At 39.9% G+C, this 24,982-nt stretch overlaps 1 protein-coding gene across 2 annotated transcripts in view; it reads left to right on the forward strand.

Annotated features, from left to right (window-relative positions):
- The first annotated feature begins 12,409 nt into the window (after positions 1-12,409).
- Positions 12,410-24,982, forward strand: part of map2k5 (mitogen-activated protein kinase kinase 5) — a 100,821-nt gene continuing 88,248 nt past the window's right edge. Inside the window, exons 1-8 of one of the 2 annotated variants that reach the window (XM_085772666.1) lie at positions 12,410-12,889; positions 13,177-13,225; positions 13,970-14,037; positions 19,750-19,819; positions 20,653-20,693; positions 22,062-22,129; positions 22,244-22,292; positions 23,612-23,676. In XM_085772666.1, coding sequence (XP_085628792.1) covers positions 12,758-12,889; positions 13,177-13,225; positions 13,970-14,037; positions 19,750-19,819; positions 20,653-20,693; positions 22,062-22,129; positions 22,244-22,292; positions 23,612-23,676 — 542 coding nt within the window. In that variant the 5' untranslated portion in view covers positions 12,410-12,757. The remainder of the gene's footprint in view (positions 12,890-13,176; positions 13,226-13,969; positions 14,038-19,749; positions 19,820-20,652; positions 20,694-22,061; positions 22,130-22,243; positions 22,293-23,611; positions 23,677-24,982) is intronic. The other variant, XM_085772657.1, reaches the window with a different exon arrangement.

The following is a 24,982-nucleotide window of genomic DNA, read 5'->3' on the forward strand; positions in this document are numbered from 1 at the left end:
TTTTCTTTAAATTAGACCCATTTTGTAACATACACACAACACAGGGAAAAGCTATACCTGAAATGAAGGACCTGCTGCTTTAATGTCAGACTAGATACGTATTAACAGAGCAGCAATCAGGCAGCGGAGCAGAGAGCTGGAGCTGTCTCGCATCTGGTGGTATGTAATGGTTATAAAGTACAATTCATGTGGTTTGCAGTCGTCTTGTGCAGCTCCATATGTGAGAGTAGATCAGGTCACCCTGCTCCCACTGCTCAGTGATTTTACCTGGTGACTTTAAGGCCTCCATCCAGATTTTTGCAGTTTTCAAACTTTTGTCCAGATGAAGCGCTCACAGATGTTTTTCATGGAACCCGGTCCCTGCAGCGTTAACGGTTTCATAAGAGATTTAATCATGTGACGAGCTCTGTCTTTGTTACATGTTGATCTTGTAGGCTGGTGCCAATGCTTTATACTCACAACACACAGTGTTATTAACACAACATCAACATCAACTGATAATAACTCGGTATACTCCTCTTTTTCTTCTTCTTTTCTTCTTCTTCCTCTTCTTCTTGTTCTTCTTCCTCCTCCTCCTCTTCTTCTTTTACTTCTTCTTCCTCTTCTTCTTGTTCTTGTTCTTGTTCATCCTCCTCCTCTTCTTCTTTTTTCTTCTTCTTCCTCCTCATCTTCTTCTTCTTTTCTTGTTCTTCTTCTTCCTCCTCTTTTTCTTCATCTTCTTCCTCCTCCTCCTCCTCTTCCTTTTCTTCTTCTTGTTTCATTAAAATGTGTCTGCATCAAGCCTTTTTTCCTGCTGCAGCTTCAATAGCACATCATTTTTGAATATAGAATTGTCCTCTGAGACAATGAGGATGAGTGGATGTGCATTAAATACATTTCACCACAAATATTTTATTCTAATACTATGGATTGCAGACTTATTAATTAATTGTTTTTGGTGCTGCAGCTTTCAGATGAAAGTATATACTCTTTGAGCATCAATGTTACCATAACCACATCAAATAAACTCTATATGTCAGTACAGACGGCCAACAAACTGCCATGCCAAATACTATTACCCACTTTAACTGTGGAGGACTGAGAGATGCTCGCCCATATTCTGCTGTGGCACCTGTCCTGTCTGTGTCTGCCATACACTCACCACTGCTTTAAAGTGAACAACAACAACAAGAAACAAGAAATTCTTCAATCAAAAAAGAACAGTTTTAAGCAAGGGTCATAGAGGGAATCTACTTTCTTGCCCAAGTCGCTGACCAGAGAGAGAATTTGTGCATGATGTCACCTCTCCAGAAGTCTTATCTGGCAGCAGCGGCCTGCACCGTCTCTCCTTCATGTAAACTGACGCTGTCACTGCTGCGTGGCTCGTTGTATCACAGTCTCTGCCATTACTTGGATTTGTGATTAAATTTAGCAAAGTGCTGCCGATAGCCGAATTGTCCAGCCACTCTCAATTACTGTCTAGGGAGGGTACCTGAGAAAGCTTAACACAGCAATTAACAACTTAATTAAGTGCCACAGCCATTGTGGCACTTCTGGAGCCATGCAACAAGGGGCGTATTGATTGCAGGGGATTGCCAGTTGGTCCTCGATTGATCGCCCAATTGATTGGCTTGGATAGGCATTCCTCAATGACTCAGGGAAGGAGTTGGTGTGTGTGTGTGTGTGTGTGTGTGTGGCAGGTTTTGTCTCAGAGGAAGTAGCCGTCACGCCGCCATGTGACACACTGATAATGACCTGCCAGACTGGCTGCATGGCCTCTCCCGGTCCCCCTGGGTGTGACACACATGTCTGGTGTCAATCACTCACTCATTCTCCGTCTCTCTCTTTTGCACACACTGACGAACACATGCACACACACACACATGCACACACACATACAAACAGAAGCCCCGGGACTACGATTGAATGCAACATCTGCAGTCTATTCATTCTAAACTCACTTGACAGGGATGCAGTAATAAATACAATAATACATTGTGAGCACTGGACACAGCACTACTAACACTAGAAACATTAATACACTTCTATTTCCTTTTAATGTGTCTTTTTATAACCGCAGCAGGTTCTAATGATATGTTGATTTTCCTCAGTATTATTATTAAGTCACAGCTTCTTCAGGCACAGACGCTTTGTTGGAGGAAAAAAGAACACAGAGAACACACCAAGACAGATAAAATTACACACAAACATGCACACATTGGTGCATCCGCCAACTAACACACCCACAAACACACACACACACACACAAAGATCCAGTGCACCCGGGGGAGCAGTTAGGGCGCAGGGCGGGGCTGGATGTAGGAGGGGAGTAAAGTGGTGGTAAGACGTCAAATAAACTGTCATCTCTTATTGTGTCAATGAAGTAATTCCCTTTTAAAGGCTTGACCCCTCACCCCGGAGGAGCTCGGCCAATTGCACAGTGCATTGGAGGAGTCATGAGGTGATAACAAATGACACAGCTCAAGGGGGTGGGGGGCTGGGGTGGGGTTAGCACCAGGCTCCCTCCTCACCACTTTCACCATCTCATCTGGTCCCAAAGCAATAGGTCAGCTCACACATTAGGAATCAATTGTTTATCTTAGAACCAGCATTTCAGGTTTATTCTAATTTAAATAAATATTTCACTTCGGTTTATCTGAACATTTAAGTTTTTTTATTTTATTTTATTATCTATTCTCAAGACAGCTCCTTTTCAATTTTACAATTTAACTTCAATTTACCCTCTTTGACTTATAGTCCCCTATTTCACCACTAGGGGGGAGTGTTATATGTACAGACTTGGATAGAGCTCTCAATGAAACACTCTGACTTCCTGGCAAAGGGCTGCTCAGCTATGACCAGATAATGTTTTCAGTAAATCTATTCACAGCACAGGAGGACAGTCATACAGGCCTGAACTTTGAAGGGATTCTTGATTCTGTTGATTTATAACAAAACAATAAATAAAAATCTGAAATTATGGCTGTGTGTGTGTGCGTACGTGCATGTGTGTGCGTGTGTGTCAGCAGCCAGCTTGACAGGCTCAGCTCTCCCTGCGCCCGCTGTGGTCCTGAGGTGGTCAACTTATGACCTGTAATTACATTGCTACTCTGCTCTCACATCTCTCCAGAGCAGGTTGGTCTTAGATACTTCAATTACCTCACTTCAATGCCTCTGTTGCTCTCACATGCCCAGCAAAAATCATAATGATAGTCCAGGGAATGGACTGATCCAGATTTTACTACATGTGCCACAGCCAAACAAAAAGCCATTACAAAAAAGAAAATGTTACGAGAAAGCCGTGAAATAGATGGAGGTGAATATTTTTTCTTGGGAGTGTTATTATACTCTTTGTGCACTTAGCACACTCAGGGGGATAAAAAAACAAAAACCTGAACCCTCACGCATCCTTCTAGACAGGCCTATAAATCCTTCCATTTCAATACTTAAACAAAGCCAGCTTGAGAAAACAGAACAGCAAAGGCAGCTACAATGCCCCACATATATTTTTCTTTTTGAAAACGGTCTGCCTTCATTTGCATTCAAACTTGTTGTAAAATAGAGAAGAGCAAAAGATCTATCTGTTCAGGGCATAATTGAAGGTTGGGTCCAGGTCGCATATGTTTGCCCTTGTATAGTTCTGTCACATTGTGGTGTAACGGAGCCTCAGCTGCAGGATTGCAGTTTTTAATGAAAAAGTGGGGGCCGCCACATCCAGGTAAGACCCCTGGAGGTTGTTTTTCCAGGGCTTTGTTATATCTCACAATGAGGCAGCGTGGACACACACACACACGCACACAGATGTAACCCAACAATGAGAGCACACACATACATTTCCCTGTAAAAAGCAAAGATTGGGCGTATCCTTGATAATCTAAAAGAATCTCTAACAGGCATTAGATATCACACACATATCAAAACTCCCATCAACTACATAAGAAACATCTGAGCTTATCAAAAGTCCAGCCAACATCACAGAGGAAACGGGAATATCTTCTTTTTTTTTAAGAACTTTTTATTTAAACGTTTTACAAAACATTTCCTGACATATGACTTTGAAAATAAATAAGAATAAATAATGAGAGTAGAAATGAATAAAATGAATTAATAAATAAAATGATTAACTAGATAAATAAGAATAAGTAATAAAACACACATACATTCATCATCCTACACATTTATGTATACACAAACATGTATATACATATGTATAATTAGATTAAGGTAAATAGGTATATTAATGCGTAAAAATAATATATTAAAACAGGATAAGTAAATATCGCGCAGACTAGCAGATATTAACAATAGTAAAAGCACTGACAGTGATGGGAAGAGCAAATATCTACAGATGGTAGCTGAGCAGGATTTTCCAAAGAGGAGTCTCCAACAGTACTCCATCACATCGTCCCATCTATTGTACACCCAGGTACTGTACCTTGAAATCCAAGTCCATCTTTGCATGAAAGTGTCCATTGTGAGCTGCAGACTAGCCATCATTCGCTCCATCATATATACATTTTTCAGTCTCTGGGTCCATTGACGTTTTACTTCTCTCCAGTTAGGAAACGGAAATAATAAATAATAATATAATGATAAATGATATAATGAAGACAGTTACTCAGGAGTTCTTTACTGGTCCATTTAATTGTGTTGTTCAAGGCCAGACTTGTTCAGTCTTATTGCTAGTAATTGAAATGCCTCCAAATGTAGTAATTTTCCTAGATGAGCATTGCTTGTCTTCACCCTCTCACTGGTAACTAGTTTTGAATCGGCAACAAATGTCAGCCTTCAGTAGAGATAAGTGGTGAACAAATTATCCTCATTCTCCTCCTGGTTTTTGGATTTTATTAGTAATGTGCACACAATGATGTAAAACATCACCCCCCAAAATAAACACACAAATCAGTTTCTGTTGAGGTTTAATTCAGATCTAAATTATTTTGAGTCAGCGTACCTTTTTAAACTGTGTTTCCTTTTCGCTGGACACCTCACATTAAATCTGACACATTTACCACAGTGTAACCACACACAGGAAAAAGCTGCACATATTTTTTGTTGCCAGTTTTTTTTTCTTTTACTTTGAAGCAACAGATTTACATAAAACTGATGATTACCTTTACTTGGCCAGTAGTAAGTGGCTTTTACTTGATAGAGGTATCCAGCGGGCATCTCCATTCCTCTAATTTGACCAATCAGCTGATAAACAGTGTTAGTGTAACTCTCTCTCTCTCTTTACTGTAGTTTAAGGCACAAGATACGGTGTTGTGGTGACTGTAAGACTGTTGCCAAATGATCGTTTTGAGAGTTTTGAGAATGTCATTTCTGTTTCAATAAATGAGCCAAACCAACGGAGAAAAATGGTAAAACAGGCAAAAAACATAAATCTTGCAGGACAAAAAAAGATGTCATGAGCCAGGTTAGAGCATCATTTCCTAATTTCCACCTGTAGGCCCCGGGCAGGTATGAGCAGATCAAAAGATAACAATATTAAAATGGTTGAAATATAACAGGGAACACGAGCGCCAAGTCATGGTGATACACAAAGTCTGAACCTTAGCCAAGCAGCACATACTCATTCTCTTACACTCTCCCACACACACATTCAAACATAAGCACATACATGGATTATCACCCTATCACAACACAAAGGTTGTATACCTGTCCACAGCCAGCTTCGGAGGCATTAAGCCCCATGAAATAATAATGATACTAACTGTAGAAGTTGTAATTTTACCAACTGCTGATGAGTCGCAGCAGTCTGGAAACATCCTAAGAAAACAATAATAATATGTTGATATAATTATCTACAGCAATCTGATGCCTCTTTTAATAAGAAAAGTTCCCCCAGAACAACCTTCATCGATTGTGTGCAATGGCAAGTCCAGTTATTGGACTCAGGAATGTTACGGCTGGCAAGTCTTAGGTCCATTCACACACTGCAGTCTTCCAGACATCGCAACAGATCAGTTTAAATGATGATATCTAACACTGATCCTCCTCTATGTCTCTGATCGTCTGACATGAACAGACAAAACAATGTTGCCAATTCCAGTTTGGGATTATAAAGAAAAAATGCACGTGTTTGGCATTTTACACTACTTATTTATTTATCTAATAATGAATTGGAATAATGTATACATTGTGTTAGCTTTTCATCAGTTTCAGCTCCAGTATAAAGATTGTACCTGTAGTGTCACAATTTTATATTATACTTTGTATTGTATTTCAATAGTATTGTAATATTTCATTGACTTTTCATGTTCCTGTCCGAAAGATCACTCTGCAATCATTTTTTCTCTATCAAATAATGCGATGTAGTCTGTGTTGCGTCTGCCCTGTGTGAGCTGTGGGGTGTCATTTATCATTTCTGCAGGTAAGAGCTTTTGATAAGTTGAAAAACTTGATGCTGACAGTAAAGCTTAAATACACTCTCTTCTGCAGATGCCGCGGAGGGAATTGGAATCATAAAAACGCTGTTCATCCACTATTGGTTGTTGTGAGCAGAAGGTCAGACACCAGGCAGAGGGATAAAGATCTGAGTGTGTTGGCAGTCAGGAGAATCTCATCTGACAGGAGGAACCAACGCACACCAACCCCAACACAACTTCACACTGACTCACTGCAGCAGCAGGTACGCTGTCTGTTATGAGGTAGACCAAACGCATGTGTGTAGGTGGTAATGGTCAATCTTATTAACCTCACATACTGATAACAATGACATAATAATCTGAAATGTTACCGATTCTGTTAAACTCTTTCCCTCCAGAGAGGTCAAAGGTCAGGTAAGTGATAGCACAGTTTCCATGTAGCTGTTAAAGTGTCTATTTAAAAGAGAGTGTGGAGTGAAAGTATTTTTTTTAACTGGTAATGAAGTAAATAAAGAGGGATACTCAGATAATACAGTACTGTGCAAGGAAATCTGATATAGACCCTAACCCTGAATGAAACTGATCATTTTGAAGTTATTAGCCTTAAAATATTTTCAGCTTTCAAGGAAAGTGCTGATCTAAATATTGTTCGCTATCACCATGTTTGCTGATAAATATCACACCATTCTGGTAACACTTTATTGTTGAAATGTGATTAAAAACACTGGGCTTTCATGATTTTTGTATCATAAAAAGCCTCATTTTAAATTGAACAGGCCTTGAACAGACGGTCAGTCATGTGCAGCTCTTACTTTCATATCGAAATTGAAGCAAATAAACAAATCAACTGTGCTTTTGTGAGAGCAGTGTGTAATGTTCCCACATAATATCCAACCACCAGCAGTAATTCAGCATTCAGCACCTCCTGTTGTTGCAATTTAGACAAATATTAATACAGTCATTCACAACTGCAGTGTGATATTTTTTTTTATTATTATTCAGAAAAGCAATATTATAGCACTCATTCACAGAAAATATGTTTTTTTTTTTTTTTTAGAAATACCAAACAATTAAGTAATTTCTTTCTTTCATCATATTATTCCTCTTTACTTTTCTTTCTTTATTATTACTTTCACTGTTCAGTTCATTGTGTTGGGCTATATATGACATGTGCGCACTGACCATGATGGGTTCTTTCACACACCAAAGGTCAGAGGCATCACTTACAGAAAGAGAAGGACCCCCCACCCCACCCCAAACACTCACTCAGTCATTTACCTCATTCCCTATCAATTATTGACATGCAGTTGTCAGTTGAAAAGACGGCCAGACTTTCCGTTGAGCTGTTTGATGAATATTTCAGTTGACAAACAGGCCACCTGACACTCTGCACCAAAGCAATGTGTGGTTAGAGAGGGCGCTCGCCGTGGCCACAGTCATGCACATATGCATGCACATGTATATACTGTTACATTGTTGTTGTTGTGACTGTGCTGTTCTGAACGCTTTAGTTACTGTTCATTTACATTCATTTCCCTTGACTGTGTGTGATCTATCTATCTATCTATCTATCTATCTATCTATCTATCTATCTATCTATCTATCTATCTATCTATCTATCTATCTATCTATCTATCTATCTATCTATCTATCTGATGATCTTATAAAATACAATCTGCTGACAATCTGATTACGTAACTATCCAAAAGCATTGTAAAATCAGCAGGTATAATACTGTAAATATATAAAATATATAATTACTGTAAATAACCGGTAATCATAATTAAGTATTATGAAATAGAGGCCACGTTGATGATTAAGGAGTACTTTCTGTGACTCCAGCACTACACATGTCACTCTGTGATTTAGTCCCAGAGGAAGAAGAGCAACATGGGACAGTGTGAGCAATGTAAGTTACAGTATAAAACCTGGCCAATGGCTAATCTGTGAAATCAAGAAAAACCTTTGAAGATGGAACCTACTGCCTTAGTTTGTGGCTGAATCACATGAAGTGCTAAGATCAAAAATGCAGAGAGATTTTCAGAGGATTTTGCCTGAAATAAAATGAAACTTAATGGGAATCATCAGATGAAACCTATAACTAGAACATTTTTAAGAAAAATGTTCCTTTTGTACATTTTTTGTACAAAAATGTACATTTTTTACAGTAACAAAAATGTTCTTGGACTGAAGCAATCAATTGTGCAATGTTCACCACAAAAGATGTTTGACAAATGTGAAACATTTCGAGAAAAGCGAAATATTTTATGGCTCTTCGTTTTCAATTTGATCATGTGAAAAACACCAGCGTGCTCACATCTTGTATTCAATAAAGTCACTTGACCACGGGATGAAAGAGGAGACAATAGAGCTGTGGTGAACTGGTGATGGGTTATTTATGTCCAGCTCAGTTCAAAAGCAGCCTCTACGGAGGAGACACACCCCATAAATTTTTCTATGGCCCCTATGAGCAGGTCAGGAAGGCACCAATATTTCCTCTTTATTAGAAACAACAGAACCAACATACAGCCATAAAGGGGACCTCAGAGGTGAATCTGAAAAGAGTGGCAATGGCAGGGGAAGCATGCTGCTGAGGGAGCTGAGAGGTAGTCACACAATCCATTTCTCTGCACCGGCTTGTCCGTATATTGGTGCGTTTCCTCATAACTCTCCCACCGGTGACTCACAAACTCCCCATGCTTCATCACAGGTCAACTCGGAGATGAACTTTAAAGGAAGATGTAACAAATGATCGCAGCCTCTCAAGCAATTCGAATCTGCTGAAGTGCCATAACCCTCAAAATATCCTGACCTCAATCTGGAGTCTGCATGTTGAAGGCCCATCTGAGGGAGATGGTATCGATCTGAGCAGCGACTCTGGCAGCATCAATAAACAACAGGCTTCAGGATTCAAGGCTGAGGAGACACATCTCTATTTCAGAAGGAGTGTTCGCATCTGGACACCTGAGTTGGGACGTGGCCCTGGACATATGACTTTTTTTTTTTAAGTGAACACAGAGCTGGTGCTGCATGCTCCTTTCCTTTTATGTGACTAAATAAGGCCTTCATGCACAAACTCTGACCTTTTTCCTTTAAATAATTACATTAATGTTAAGGAGCACAGTAAATAAAAAGCTACCAAGTAACATTCGATATCTGCAAGAGCAATCAATGTTTAACCAGCAGACAAACAGTATTTCAAGATCTTCTATATCAGCATTACAGTGACGGAAGACAGCACTGACTTTGGCTCATGAATCAATAAACACAAGCCAACCAATACATTTGGCTTAGAGTGATGAAATAATAATCATCATTGGAATCAGAGGAGGATGAAGACACAGAGGAAGAGAATTAGTTACACCCAAAAAGCAGAAATTACATAACAGAAATGAAAATACGGAAAAACTAAAGTAAATATTGGTCAATCTTTTTGGACAATTATGTTGCTGTCTTGTTTACTTGCTTTTCCCTCTTTGCTTAGAAAGTTAAATAAGTGTGCCTCATATATTTAGAGTCAAACTGAGCTCACTTTGTGCTAAGCAGCTTGTCAATAGCTAGAAAAGAGGTACGAGGCGGGAGAGGAGGTCTGATAAAATGGCTTTTAATTACCAGACAGTGAATGCTGGACCTTCCTTTCCCACTTTCTCCTCCCAGCTAAGTCAGGAGTTTGATTTCTGATAATGTGGATTGCTGACTGGGCTTCATCCTGGTTGCCCCTAAAGCAGAAGGACCTAACGTCAAGTCCTGGGAGAGTATGTTTGACAAAGTGCCATATAGATCCTCTGTTTTTCATCACAGGCCAGTGCTGGTGGAAGCATTAATCAGAGCGCTTGATAGGCCGGCTTTGTTTTCCCCCGTTACTCTCCTGTAACAATTAAGCAAAGTAATAATTTAAGACATTACATGTAAATCAATGGGTCTTTAACCCAGCTGTTGGTACAGGCACAAATGATGAGTTTAGTTCAGAGCAGGTCAATGCAGTGAACTTGTAAACTGTGCGTAAACACTGTGTGTGCATAGATTTATAGATACAGTAGATAGATATAGATAGAACAAAAGATAAGAGAAAGATAAGAAAATATAAGAAAAGAAAAGATAAGATGAGATGAGATAAGATAAGATAAGATAAGATAAGATAAGATAAGATAAGATAAGATAAGATAAGATAAGATAAGATAAGATAAGATAAAAGCCAGGTTTGAGCCATGGTTTACCAGAGTGAGCTTGTCAAGTTGCTTGTCATCACCCAGAACCTCGGTCAACAGTCTTAGGTATCAGCTCTGTGAGCAGGCTGCTGTAAATTAACAGAAAAGGAGACTTCACTTTGCCCAGGGATCAATGCCTTGTTCTTGGAACTGCAATCAGAGCTCTTTGGTGAGCGGGCAGACAGGCCGATGCAGCTCCTCAATCATACGGCGTTAATCAACAAAGGTATTAACTGACCCTTTGTTTTACATTCAATTACTGTATACACAAATGACTCACGTTGAGTGGAAACGTTTAAATACTAATGTTGTGTTACGTAATGCGGACTGAAAAGGAAAAGAAACTCTATGAATACTTGGAATTGATGGTCACTGGTGCATTCACTCCTCTAGGCTACATACACTTTTTAAAAGGAGAAGCATTTAAGAAGAGAATCCTTGTCAATTTTTCATCTCTGCAGCTGTGTAAACATCAAATGATGACTGAACATTCAGAATAGTAATCTGAGGTCCATTTATAATTAATATTTACCTTCCTAGAAGAGCTATTGGGTATTTGATGTCACATCAGTGCCACGTACAGCAAAAGCAGTCCAAGGTGGCATTTGATGGAGCATTCAGTGATTTCAATTCATTATGACAGCCTGAGTTGCAGACATTTCTAGTGTGTTCCCTTTTCTTTGCAAAGCTTTTCAATTCAACACTTTTGTCAGAAACACTTTCACAATCAGGATGACATTTTCATTTTTTGTCAGGAACTAATAGGCTAATTACACTGATACAAACATATTATAGGCATATGTTGCCGATGTCATATCTGGCCCTCTGCGTTGTGTTTCTCACGGCCTCCCGCACCGGAGGCGACGATGCTAACCTCTTCGCCAAGAGGTTGACAACCACTTGGTGGGTTGGTTAGCACGTATTTTATGGGTGGAGTGAGTGCACATCCACTACACATAGGCAATCCAACTTTCACAACATGTTCACGTTCCATTTTCTTAAATAAAACAGCCTAATGATAATCTATAGCATGTAAGTAGGCTAGTTGGCGGTCAAACAATAACCTACAATACAACAATTACAAATTCTAACTGACTTAATTTAAACCTAGGCCATAAGCAGAAAGTTATACTGCCATTGAAACAAACTGTTTTAATTAATAGTGTTATAGTTCTCAAGACCGGTCTTGAGCTTGAGACCACTTTGGTCTTGTCTCGGAATCGACTACTTTTACTCGATCTTGTCTTGGTCTCGGTTGAGCTGGACTCAGGATATTTTCTCAAGACCAGTCAGGACCACAGCTGCAGTGACATCTTTTTGTTAACTGCAAATGTCTTTCTGTCACTCGCTCACTTCTGTAGTTTAATACATTTAAGATAATTCAAATTGTTCTACAAAAGTATCTGCTTGTGTAACCATCTGAAAAACTTGATATTTTAGCAGGTTCTGTAGGCTACTGTTTTATTCTATTCAATCCAAACTAGGTTTCAATTAAATATGGTTTAGATTTTATTTAAATTATATTTTCTTTTTAGCTGAGGAATAACGTAAATATCAAGCCACCTGATAATTATGAGTACTGGCACTGAATATAGTAGGCCTTGAAAATGGTCTGGCATTGGTTTGCTCTCAGTCTTGGACTTGGTCTTTCTTGACTACAAAAGGTAGGCTACAGTATGTAGATTTTGAACGCTGTTATTTAAATGGCAGGTGAACACTTAACTGCATACATGTCATAATTTTTGCCACATACCGTAGTAATATAACATTTGCATAAACCAGACCTCTGACTAGGAAGTAAAAGCATAAACGTTTAAGTGAATGGCGTTGTAGGGCTTTTATTTTGAAATGTCTAGAGCGGATGTTGATTTGGAAACGCTGCAGCTGTGACTTCCTCAAAACTAGCTGCATGGCTAACTACCTGAGATAACACATTGTCACTCTTTGCCTCGGACAGCGGACTGATACAGATTTACAGATAAAGCTGGACCTCCCGGTGCAGTGAGTTATGTCGTGACTCCGGTGTCAGCAGTTATTGAGCTGAACCGTTCACGTTTTTCAATCCTCGCATCACTCAACACAAGTGTTTGGGCTGAGCAGGATGCTAGCATGTGTCGTTAGCCAGCCACTGACTGCAGGAAACTGCTTCGTTTAGCCCAGACAGTCAGCAAGTGTTAGCATGAGGCTCGTTTTTGCCTCTTTATGTTCATACGCGATTTAAAGAACCTCTTCACAATGGACACCGAGGCGATAGTGATACGTATAAAGACGCCGTCGGGGGACATGGACTCGTCCGTCGACTGTCCATCTCTGCTGAACTTCAATGACCTGCTGGTGAGTCTTCAACATGCTACACAACCAGCTAAATGTACCTCTTTATTCGTCTTTAAGACAAACAGCGACAAAGTGAAATGACTTACAGTCACATACAGTTTGATGACAGTTCCTGTTTTGTCTGAACGTCTAGGTAAAGGTGTAACAGTGAAGTTAGTTGTACAATACTGTGGCATCACTGCTCGTTGCTCCTGTCAAACTCTCTGTAACTGTCTACACTACAGTGTCCAGCTTTTATATCTGCTGCCATTGTCCCTGTTATAAATCCACTCTTCCTAACATTTTAGGTTGCAATCAGAGATGTCATGCCTGAGGCCACTGTCACGGCCTTTGAATGTAAGTGTCTCTTTAAAGTTTGTATTGCATTACTGCAGAAATGGGCTTATTCAAAAACAGCATTCAACTTTGAAGAATGACAAAATACACCATGGTGCTTTGTCAGCCCCTACTAGAGCTGGAATAATGAGTTAAAAAATACATTAGTCAATGGAAAAGATAATAATCAACTATTTGGGTAGTCAGTGTATCATTCACAGTACTATACTTTTTCCAATTCTCTGGTGTTTACCTCAATATTATTCATATCTCCCAGAAGCAACCCCTTTAAAAGAATAGTTCTGAAGGTATTAATGCTAAATTTCTCATTGATGCAAATGGTCAGTTTTAGCTCATGTAACATTATTAAGGGGGTAGGTAATACAGGTGAGGATACAGTAAGTACACCAAAGTAACAGTCTATTCTGTCTGTTGACATTTTAAGGCAGAAATAAATATAGTACGACACAGTGTAATAATGAGATACACACCTTCACAGTTGCAGTCAAATGAAAGTAGTTTCTTATTTAGCTGTGTTACTTTTTTTTTCACAGTGTGATGTGCAAAGTTTTTTTTCTTTTTTTAAATCTTAATCTAACTCTTATCTAAAATCATAGTATCAAGTGTTCACACATCACCTACATCAATCTAGTTTTATAACAGAAACATATTCTCTTCTACTCTTACTGTTGCTTATTGTTGGTGGCTGTTAATGTTTTATTACTTTTCTTAAATCAAAATTTAAAATGCTTCTTTGTTTTTTAGATGAGGATGAGGTGGGAGACAGAATCACTGTAAGAAGTGACGAAGAACTCAAGGCCATGTTGTCATATGTGAGTATATAATGAAAAGACAAAACTAAGTATGGATGTTCTATTCATCATGTCAGACAGCTACCCTGCATTTTGAACGTTGGGTTGTTTTTTTAATGTTGCAACTAATTTCCAAGAGACAGTTTGTTCATTAAAAAGTAGCTCTGATGAATTTCTAACCTCACGTTAAAGGAATATTTTGGATCTTTTGACATGAAGCTGTATGACATCCTTATTAGTAGTTACGTGCATCAACAGTGACTTTCCCCCGACTGCGTCCTGTGAGCAGAGTTCCGGCCTGGTTTTGGTGTTGACGAAGCGAGTTCGGCTAGTTGGCTGGGGTCACAAAAATAAAGCGTTTTGCTTCTCAAAACAATATGCGTTCAAAAGAGTAAAGACTTTTTCGTGGACAGCGGTTTTGTAATGCAAATGTATTACTCTTTTGAACGCATATTGTTTTGAGAAGCAAAACGTTTTATTTTTGTGACCCCAGCCAACTAGCCGAACTTGCTTCGTCAACACCAAAACCAGGCCGGAACTCTGCTCACAGGACGCAGTCGGGGTAAAGTCACTGTTGATGCACGCAACTACTAATAAGGATGTCATACAGCTTCATGTAAAAAGATCTGAAAAGTTTTCAACTTGAGCCAGGCCTTAGTAGTATGCATAACATAAATTGTCATTTTTTTTATTGCACCGGTATCAAAATAGTACTCTGTATTGGCAGATATGCAAAGTTCACATGTGGGAGTCAGTACTGTGATTGAAACGTCTGTTACCCAACCTGCAACCCAATCCCATATCATTGGTAGAAAATAATAGACCTGAATATTGTACAGATTGTAAGTGCCCTGAGTCAGTTCATCTTATATGAATGTAATAAGTGTTAGTTAGTTAGTTAGTTCGTTAGTTATGCATAGGCGGCAGCTGTAACAAGCACTTTCTTTTAAATGTCCTGTGTTTGTCTTCTGCTTTGTGTTGCACAATAAAAGAGCATCTCACCTTCACTGGGCAAAATCCTTATGGAGACAGACATCTTTAAACTGTGGCACATAAAACTGTCAGAAAAGACATGTTGTTAAACTTGTCAGAGGTGCGAGTGGTCTGGTAGAACAACATCTGAATGTGATGATTTGATAAGATTAACAAAGGTTGACTTTCACCTTCACACGGACATTTATCTGCAGCTCAGCAACTTCTAAAGTGTTAAGAAACAATTAATCCTCATCATCTATTTGTATTTTTATTTTCAGCAATTCACACATAACTACATACACACACACACTACCCGCTCAGCTCCCCAACCTAGAGCTGTACGTTTTCATGTTCCACCATACTTACTGTTCATGCCACGGACAGTAAGAGTAATGGCGTGTAATGTGTTTCTCTACGAGGTACACTGAAAGCTAAATGAACTGTCAATTTTTATTATTTATTATTCAGTACTTAAAGTTTTGCCTCATTAGAGAGCAGCCCCCCTGGGCTGCAGAATTGTTCAAAATCTACTTTCATCTGTGGATGTCTTTTACCCCCCATCAGCTCACAATGATGCTGCTAGAGCCATAGGCACAATTTACACTCGTTGTTTTTTTGTCCATTTTTATCATGGATTCATTCACTTGTGGTTGCTTTTTAATCATTAAGTAGCATAGGGTAGCACGGTGATTAAGCAAAAGGAGACAGCTGTCTTGCTGTAGAGCACTGTGAAACAGGGATGGAAAAAGCACTGACCTCAGCCACCGTCATTATTCAAAAATCATGCAGGAATGTTTTGAGGTTCTGTTTTGCCTTGTTGTGCTGTCGTTCCTGTTTGTGTCAGAGTTTGTGAGAAAGGCATGGTGCTCATCTACCAATGAGATTTCAGGAATTTTCCGGGATGTTTGGGTATTACCAACAGTATTTTCTCTATTCCATGGGAAAGTTTCATCATAACATTAATTTAATCATCTAATTATGAAATAAATGCTGCATTACTTTTGTTTTCTCCAGGAATATATAAATACATAATTTAAGGTAGCATAATAAATAACTGTGGTTCTTTAATCATTATATGAATTTGCAAAATGTTTGACCAAATATCAGCAGAGGTCGATACCTGTACGTTCAATTGACAGAACAAGTACCGGTACTACAATTAACGTCCACTGACTATGTTACTGTAGTCAGGCAAAAGTGTTCAACTGACACGGGAAAGGCAGTAACCCTTTCATAACTGGAATATTAGCAATAACCTGGTTGCACACAGCCATGTAAACACCATATCCTTTTTAAAGAGACCCCGAGGAGTTTGTATTGGGTTATAAAAGAGTCTCATATTAATGTGGATGAATCCACGTTACCCACACTTGTTAATGGGTCCATTTTCGATAAATACTGTATATCGTTTTGTCTTTATAGTTATTTTGATATTATTATTTAGTGGTTGACTCGTCCAGCATTTCCTACTTTTGGTTTCCCGGACGCTGCCCAGTGGGTCTTGGGAATAACGCTGCTGAATCGCCGTTTATGATCAGAACTACGACAGTATCTGATCGTCTTCCAACCTCCGACTTTCATTCTTGATTGTCTGTCTTGCGCCGGTCCAAGAATTTCACAGTGCGTGCGGAGGCTCATGGGAAATTAAGTGTGAAAACACTTTGCTTTCCAAAACTCCTTGTTGTCCCTTTAAAAACCAGAATATGTTAATATTCTGGTTTTTAAAAACCTGAAAATGACCCCTGGGTTACTCCTTTTCTAACCCGATATTTGGTCATGTATACGCCTATTGGGATGTCCCCATCGTAAGGAACATTCATTTGTGTTCTGCGCATGTTCTATTCGCAAGGAATCTTGGTCTTTTGAGTACAGGAACTAGTTGTAAACAAGGTGAAACCACACTTTTAGAGCGAGGAGGAAACAAATCACATCATAAATCACTTCAATTCATTCACTTCAAATGCGTCATGACGTTGTCCGTGCGTCGAGACGTTCTCTGTGCGTCGCTGTTTTGATTGGGATATCCCAATTGATTACAATTACCATACAGGAATAACTCTGTTTGCTCACGCATGTAAATGGCTTATTCCCAGTGTTTTTGAAACCGGAATAATGATCGTAACCCGAATATTGACTGCATGTACTGTAAACATAGTCACTGTGATTCTGTTTTTTATTCCATAAATACCAATTTATACCATCAGCTCATTGTTCCAAATACCATCTCGTTCTTTATTCAAATGATGTGACAAGTTTGAGCAGCGTGATTTCTGACCCTGACCTCACTCTTTCCAGCGCAAATATATCAGCATCCTCGCCGCTGCACTGCTACCTCCACACATCTCAAAAGCCATTCCTGCAGTGAATCTTTGGCAAGCGAATCCAGAAGCGCCATAATGGTTTTTCTACTTCTCATGGGATAGCCAAGTTTTCTACTTCTCGTGGGACAGCCAAGTGTAGGAAAAGCTGCTGATCACCTGGAAAATACCGGGCCCACTCAAATATAATTCACACTTGCAGAGTATTTTAAATGTCTTATGCAAGGGCTATGCACTTCAGCACTCATTTGCATTCGTATTCAGTGAGTTTTTTTTCCATGTTGTGGTTGTTTGCTGCGTTTGCCATTTGGCCTCCGTAGAGAGCGCGGTGGATTTTGCTTTAGTGTTATTAATTCCAGGTGAGCAGACAGCCATTATGTGAAATTAATAGGAATTAAGGCAAACCGGCGTGTTAGGTGAAAGGTGGGAGAATTCATTCTCTGGCGGCTGCTTTGTGTGTTTGTAAATTTGTGATAATAATTAGTTAAAACGCTAAAATGCTTTTCTTCTTCTTAGCCTAGATCCCTGCTCTAACATTGCCCCACGAAAGAATTCACGCTCCTTATTGCCGAACAAAATTAATGCTCAAATTCAGCACTTAATTAACATGTGTCTGCAGAGGGCATTTATTGTGAAAAAGTATCCCCCCCTCACTGAGAACATTGATTGCTACATGCTCCTGTGAGACCCACTGGTCTTGGAGGCATCTCTAATCATTGTTCGACACCTTGAAAGACAGACGCCCCTTTTCAAAGTTAAAGACTGGCCTGTGTCAGGTGCTAAAAAAAAAAAACATGTGACCTCATCCGCCCCCCCCCCCTCCGGAGGTAGTGGCTCTAATTCTACCGTTCTTACTCCCATTTCCCCTCAGTCTGCTAATGATGATGAGGCCCGCTCTTTTGCTCTCACTCTCCCACTTGTCCCTCAAGGCTGAGTGATGGTATTTGGGATCGGACACTGTTTAGTTATTGGCCAACAATGGAGAATGTCTTTTAATAACACACCTACCGCAGATTAGGTGGTAATTGCAGCCTTAATCAATAAACTAGCTGAGTGGAAAATTAAAGGTACATGAAGCCCGCCCCCCCCACCCCCCAGCACCAACACACACATCAGGCCCATTGTTCAGATGTGGCCTAGTAAGAACGCTGGAGGGCGAAAGCGGAGGGCTTGGAGCGAGGAGGGATCTGACAGTGATAAATAGGCCTTTTAATAACAGCTGTGCCACTTGGGGAGCCATTCTGATCCGTTCCCATCCAAGCCAGTCCCAGCGTCCCCCCCACCACCACCCTCCCTCCCCCAACATGAGAGAGCAAATTTACATATTGCCACGATGACTTGGTAGCTCATACTGAATCTTAAAGCTGCAACAATTAAACAAAAACTGAAAACAATAATCAATTATTAAATGAATTGTCAACTATTTTGATAATCGAAGAATCGGTTTGAGTAGTTTATTAAGAAAAAAAAGTCAAATTTCTCTGATTCCAGCTTCTTAAATATGAATATTTCTAGTTTCTTTGTTCCTTTATGACGATAAACAGAGTCTTCGTGGACAAAACAAGACATTTGAGGACGTCGTCGTGTGGTCTGATAAACACTGATTGATTAACACTGACATTTTTCAACATTTTTTTAACATTTTCTTGACCAAACGATTAATCGTTTAAATAATCAATAATGAAAATAATCATAAGTTGCAGCACTACTGGATTGTAGACGAAACACGATGAACACACGTACTTGTGGACGACTTGTAGATGCACATCTGTGAAAGTGTCTCTGTGTTTTGTGTAAGAGTTTGATGTTTATTTTTGTTGGTTTGAAGTCTCGAAAAGGAGGCGACAAAAAACACACACACACAAACACTCAATCACACACACGCACACACTCACAGTTTAACAGATGGTTTGGTTAACTGAAACATCAATTATTGCATTGCCTTGGCAAGCGTCTGAGAGGCCCTAGAGTGTGTGTGTGTGTGTGTGTGTGTGTGTGTGTGTGTGTGTGTGTGTGCACGTGTTAGTCCTGTAGGATATGAGTGTTTGGTGAGCTGTTGACCTGGAGGAGAAAAGGGTTAATGCTACACTCCTTCAGAACAAGCCCACAGGGCATTGGTCCTCATCGGCAACAGACTTCTGCACAGCATGCCCACATTTTTGGGAGCAGTGTGGATTAATTCTGACGTCATTTAAATAAACATTTTTTGTGTGCGAGCGTAGAGCGCAGTCAAATTGCAAAATTACCGCGGCTTTGTTCCATCTGTTTTAGGCTGTTACATTGGAGTGTTTTGTTTTTTTTCTCCATTCTGTTAACACTCTTGTTCACGTTTTAAGTCATTCTTTATTTGTGAAAGTATGTGTAATAATCACTTCAAACTATCATTGTTTCCAAATGTTTACTACGCACTATATGACTCTTTTTTTTTTTTTGCCCTCAGTACTGCAACACAATGAATGAACAGCGCATGAATGGACTGCTGCCTGACCCTCTCCAGATTTTTCCAAGAGGTACACAGTGACATGTTAACATTTCATCATAGATTGGAAATGCTGAAAGGATCAATACATCTTTGCAATTAATTTCCTCACAATTAATCATGAGTAGATTTAAATATTAAATAAATATATAAAAACAACTGAAACTGTTATGTTGAAATGTGGGTGAATCACTTGTGTTGTGTTCAAACAATAGGGAAATTGGAGCATTTGGTGGCTGGAAATAACAACGCAGCCTCTGGACAACATTAAAATTCAGCGGCTCGTTCCGTTATTGCGATGACTTGTCATTTATAAATCTGCATTTCGTTTGCTTCAAGGACATTGAAACTCCCAGCTTGTATTCAGACTAAGCCTTTCCCGACATTGTGTCGTTTCTTCCAAAGCTGGTTTTCACTAGGAGGCCTTTTCAAATATATATGTTTCTACATCTTCATATCATTTTCTCACCAGTCATACATAATCGCTAACAGACCCCAAGGGCAGCATGATTAAATAGTATATCACTGTGTCTGTCTCTTTTACTCTATATCTTTTTGTCTGTCTTTCTTTTCCCTCTCACTCTGTCTTTCTATCTCTGTCTCTTTTCTCCAACTCTGTGATTCTGTTTTCCCTTCCCTACCTACCTACCTACCTACCTACCTACCTACCTACCTACCTACCTACCTACCTACCTACCTACCGTCTCAAGAGCCCAACATCTCAATCACTCTTGTCTGCAACTAATTTCAGAGTAACCCTCATTTCATTTCATTTTTTTTTCTTTATAAAGGACTGATTCCTTTTCAGCACATTTGTAAATGGTCCAGTGATGTGTTCTACAATCTAGTCAATTACTGTTTCAGCCGGCAAGACTCCAGGGATCCGGAACATACATGGCCTGAAGGTACGTATCTCAATAATTGTTTCAGCTGCCTTACACAGAGAAGGAGGGAAGGGGAGGGAGGGAAGTTGAGGCAAATGGATTGGTAACGCTGTGTTCCACTTATTGAAATGTCAATTGAAGTCAAGGCTCTCCTTTTCTTTCACTCATTCTCTTGCTCCCCTTGTCTATGTTTATGTATGGCGATGGCTGGCTGCCACTGTGGCGGGGCTCATCCTCTCTCCTGTCTCCCTTTATTTTTGTGTTTCTTACACCGGGGTAGTCACTTATGAACAAGGTGTCAGTGCTGGAGCAGACACCCCCAGAGTAACTGTGATCCTCTCAGTCCATGTGATAGGAGGAACATCAGCTTTGGTCAGCTTTGGCCAAAACCTAAGAAGATGTTATTGTTCAACCATGAAATTGTCATTACGTGCCCCCCCTCTCCCATTTACAAACGGCCTTCCACAGACCTTCCTCTTTTACGCTGGGCATATGTTACTATTGAAACTCATTGCTAATTATCTTGGGTTAAATGACTTGACACCACCTCCATCTCTCCAGATGATCCATATTATATCATCTCAATTTCAGTAATAAAATTACCCCCACCCCACTGAAAGTGCTTTATTTAATGTATCCTCTGAGGAGCTTGGCAAACAACTACTGAACTGTGTCAGTGTTTTTTTTAGGGTTAAAGGTCTGTTTGGAGAAGATGATATTTTCTCAAAAACCTTTGATAATCTTCCCCCTGTTTTCTCCCATTTTAATATAAAAGTAATTGGCTAAGGAGAGTCGTGTGCACTGTTTAAATTAGGTCTTCCTGGGCACTAATTAAAGAGAGGTTCCCTGTGCTTTAGTAGACCCAACACGCCGGCCTTTTGACCTCAATTAAATGAGTTATTTTTAGTCCGCCTTTACAGGGTCTTGTCTCTCCTTTTGTGTTCAATATCTGGGTTTAGTGCAGAGGGCTTTGGAATAAACATAGATGCAGATGAATAGATGTAAAGAACAATGTCCCCAGTGGGGCATGACATTCTTCATGGCCTGACTTTATCTCACTCCCACATTTGCCCAAATTTGTTTTGTCTGTCTTACTTCCTCTAATGTGAAGACTCCTTCTCTTCTCTTCTTCTCTCTGCTGTCTGTCATCCTCTATGTAGACACCACTTTCTTTCTTCTTCGCCCGCCTCACTTCTCTCTCTCTCTACGAAAGCCAATTAACCTCATGGCTGAACTGAGAGCCTGTGTTTTTTTTTTTTTTGGTACATTAGAGGGTCTGGCCATATGTCTGTCTTGTCTGCTTGTCTGTCTTTTGGCCTTGACCGCAAAGTGTGTGCTTGTGAGTGTGTGTCCTTTCACATTTGTGTGTATGTGTTTGCACCCCTGCAGGTTAATACAAGACCTAACCCGGCCAACGACTGCACTCATGCAGTCCCAGACTCCATGGCCAACAACAGGTGAGCTTTGCCGGGGCTGGAGGAGCTTGTTCCAACTGATGAGCTGATAGATGAGCACAAACATGTGTGCGATGCCTGCGTCAGTAAAACTTGTGCCGTGTTTTCCTCCTGCAGCTTAAAGAAGTCATCTGCTGAGCTGAAGAGGATCCTGACAAATGGGCAGGTGAGGCTGTGTTTTGGTTTAAGTAGTATTTGATCACTGCTGCCTCGCTGCCCCTCCTCTCACACCTAGTTTCCACTCACCGGAGCACATCCTTACCGGCCGCATGCTCCACTATTGATTTCTTTTGATTCCAACTGTAGGCATGTTACACAGAGCGTATCTGGTTATTGGCTCTTCACTGTGCCGCACTGGGAGCAGGGGGGGTCTGCGGGTTGCCAGCGTCAAGCTGCTACCGTCGTGTCTCTGGTTTAAAAAGACGCTCGCTCTTGCGCGTGCTCCAACACACACACACACACACACACACACACACACACACACACACACACACTGTGGCTAGTGTGTCAGGGAGACAATTAAGCCAGCAGCCTCTCAGGTTGCTGCTGTAACACAGTGAGCTAATAGAGCTGCTCTCTCCCCTCTGCTTCGGCCTTCATCCATCTTTTCTCATTCTCTTTACCTCCTTCCTCTCACCATGTTATCAAGTCAGTTGAAGTGAACTTGGGGAGGAGGGGTTGCATGTATGTCATGTTGTACTTACATGATAGCATGTATGTTGCAATGTCTGCCATATTATGGCTGTGCAAATTTAATTTTAGCATCCCTACATTGATATCACTTAACTGTATGTATATATTTCTTTTTTTTTGCAGATTATGGTTTTGATTTGTATTTTACATTTATTTAAAATTTTAACAAATACATGTAAATTTAATTTTTCACAGAACAGATTCAAAGAAAATAAGTAACTCAATAGTATCAACAGATCATAATCAGTCCATATAAAGTGTCTAGTATCTGTCCAGTTTAATTATAAAAATTCCACACTTACATGAGGATAAGGTATTTAGTTTAGTTGTTTGGCCTTTATATTCTGTTAACTCACTTTGAAGTGTCATTTCATACAAATTGAAGCTACAGGATTATTTGAGTGCACTGTTTAGAGGAGTTTCCTTGACCTTTAGGAAGATGTAGACTGGTTATGGGCAAGAGGGAGGAAGTTTTTTCCCAGATCACTCATGTTAGTTAGAGCCGCGTTATATCTCCCACCACTGACACTTTTTATGAAAGTAGAGTGGAATGACGACAGCAAACAAATCGTCATTAAAGTCTACATCGCTCACTGTCGCACTCACCCAGATACAATGTCCTTTTATAAATTGGACAGCAAATGTTGTATTGATCTCTTCTTCTCCTCCTGTTTTCTCTCCTTATGTTGCTGAACTTGTAGTGACCTGAATGCTTGTCTTGTTTATAGCCTGCAGCCACCCCCACCCCAATCTCTCATTCACTCTCTCTCACTCTCTCTTGTTGCTCTGTAGATAAATGCCCAAGATATCCACTATCAAGAGCAGCTCGGCCATGGGAACGGAGGCACAGTTTACAAGTAAGTTTGAGCCTCCACAAATACCACGGGTGAATGTCTCAGTGTCTAGTTTGAGACCAATAAGTACCAGTTTTCTTTTTTTTTCCTGCACAAATTTTATGACAAAATGGCACACATCCCTCTGCAGCTGGGTTCTGCGAGGGCTTCTCCATTCTTCACCACCCTCCCTCTGTTCCCTCATCCGTCCATTTATCTCCCACTGTTTGGTGTGACATCTGTCAGGCTGCTTTGTGTCTGTACCTTCATCTATTTATTCTGGTTTGAAGGTTGCAAATATATGGTATTGATTGGAGGCTGTAAGGTATGACAGCAGTTGACTTAATCGGTTTATAGTCCAGCATATTACCTGCCACCATGGAAGAGCTCCGACCCCGCTGGTTAGACAAATGTATGACTGTCCTGTTAACGTTATGACAAGGTTGGCATTTGTGTTGCTCCTTTTATCTTTCTTTTCTGCACCTTGTGCTTCACCCTTCCCATCAATCCTCAGCTATTGAGCTGTTTTATTGAGATTGAAGTATTGATCACTGCTCAGACTAACCTTGACTTGACAGAGTGGTCTGCCTCACACATTCACCAACAAACCCAGTAAATATCCTATCCAGCAAATCCATGAGACTCTTTTTTTTTTTTTTACTTTTATCCCCCTCTTTTCAACCTCCTTTTTACTGTTTTATTACTTTGCCAGTCGCTCCTAGTTGTAGGAGAATAAAGGTTGCAGATCAGTTTGGCACAAGAAACGGTTACACAGCACAGGGAAGGCCGATAATGTAGGGCCAACACTGTCAGTTTAGACAAGCAAAAAAACAAAACAAATTTCCAAAAAAACATGTTTTGGTGCTGAATTTAAAAAAAAATCTAAACCTAAGCCTGGTAATTGCACATTACGTCATGTCACGTTCATGTAAATTCAGATACCTTATTCAGGTTTTAATTAAGATGTAAGAAAATGTTAATCAATTCATAGGTGCTTTTTCAGGTCAGAACAATCAGGGCAAACAGAGGAGCCCAGTCTTCTTTATTTTTCAACAGCTTGAAGATGTAGCCCTTTGAGCATTTTCCTGAACACATGCTGTGTCCCAAATTCATACTACACACTAAGCAGGTTATGAGCATGTAGTTCTCACACTTAAGTGACACAGTCAGTATGCACACTGAATTTGGAAAAGCAGCATGAGAATCATTCTCATTTTGGATATCATTTAGTATAAAATGGTTAAATATATGAATTAACTAAACTGATGTCATCAAATAATAACTGTAACTTCATGTCCATACAATATCATAGACTATAAACAGGTGCCTA

Source organism: Trachurus japonicus, chromosome 3 (genome assembly GCF_045865225.1).
Source record: "Trachurus japonicus isolate A0001 chromosome 3, Traja_1.0".
NCBI classification, from domain to species: domain Eukaryota; kingdom Metazoa; phylum Chordata; class Actinopteri; order Carangiformes; family Carangidae; genus Trachurus; species Trachurus japonicus.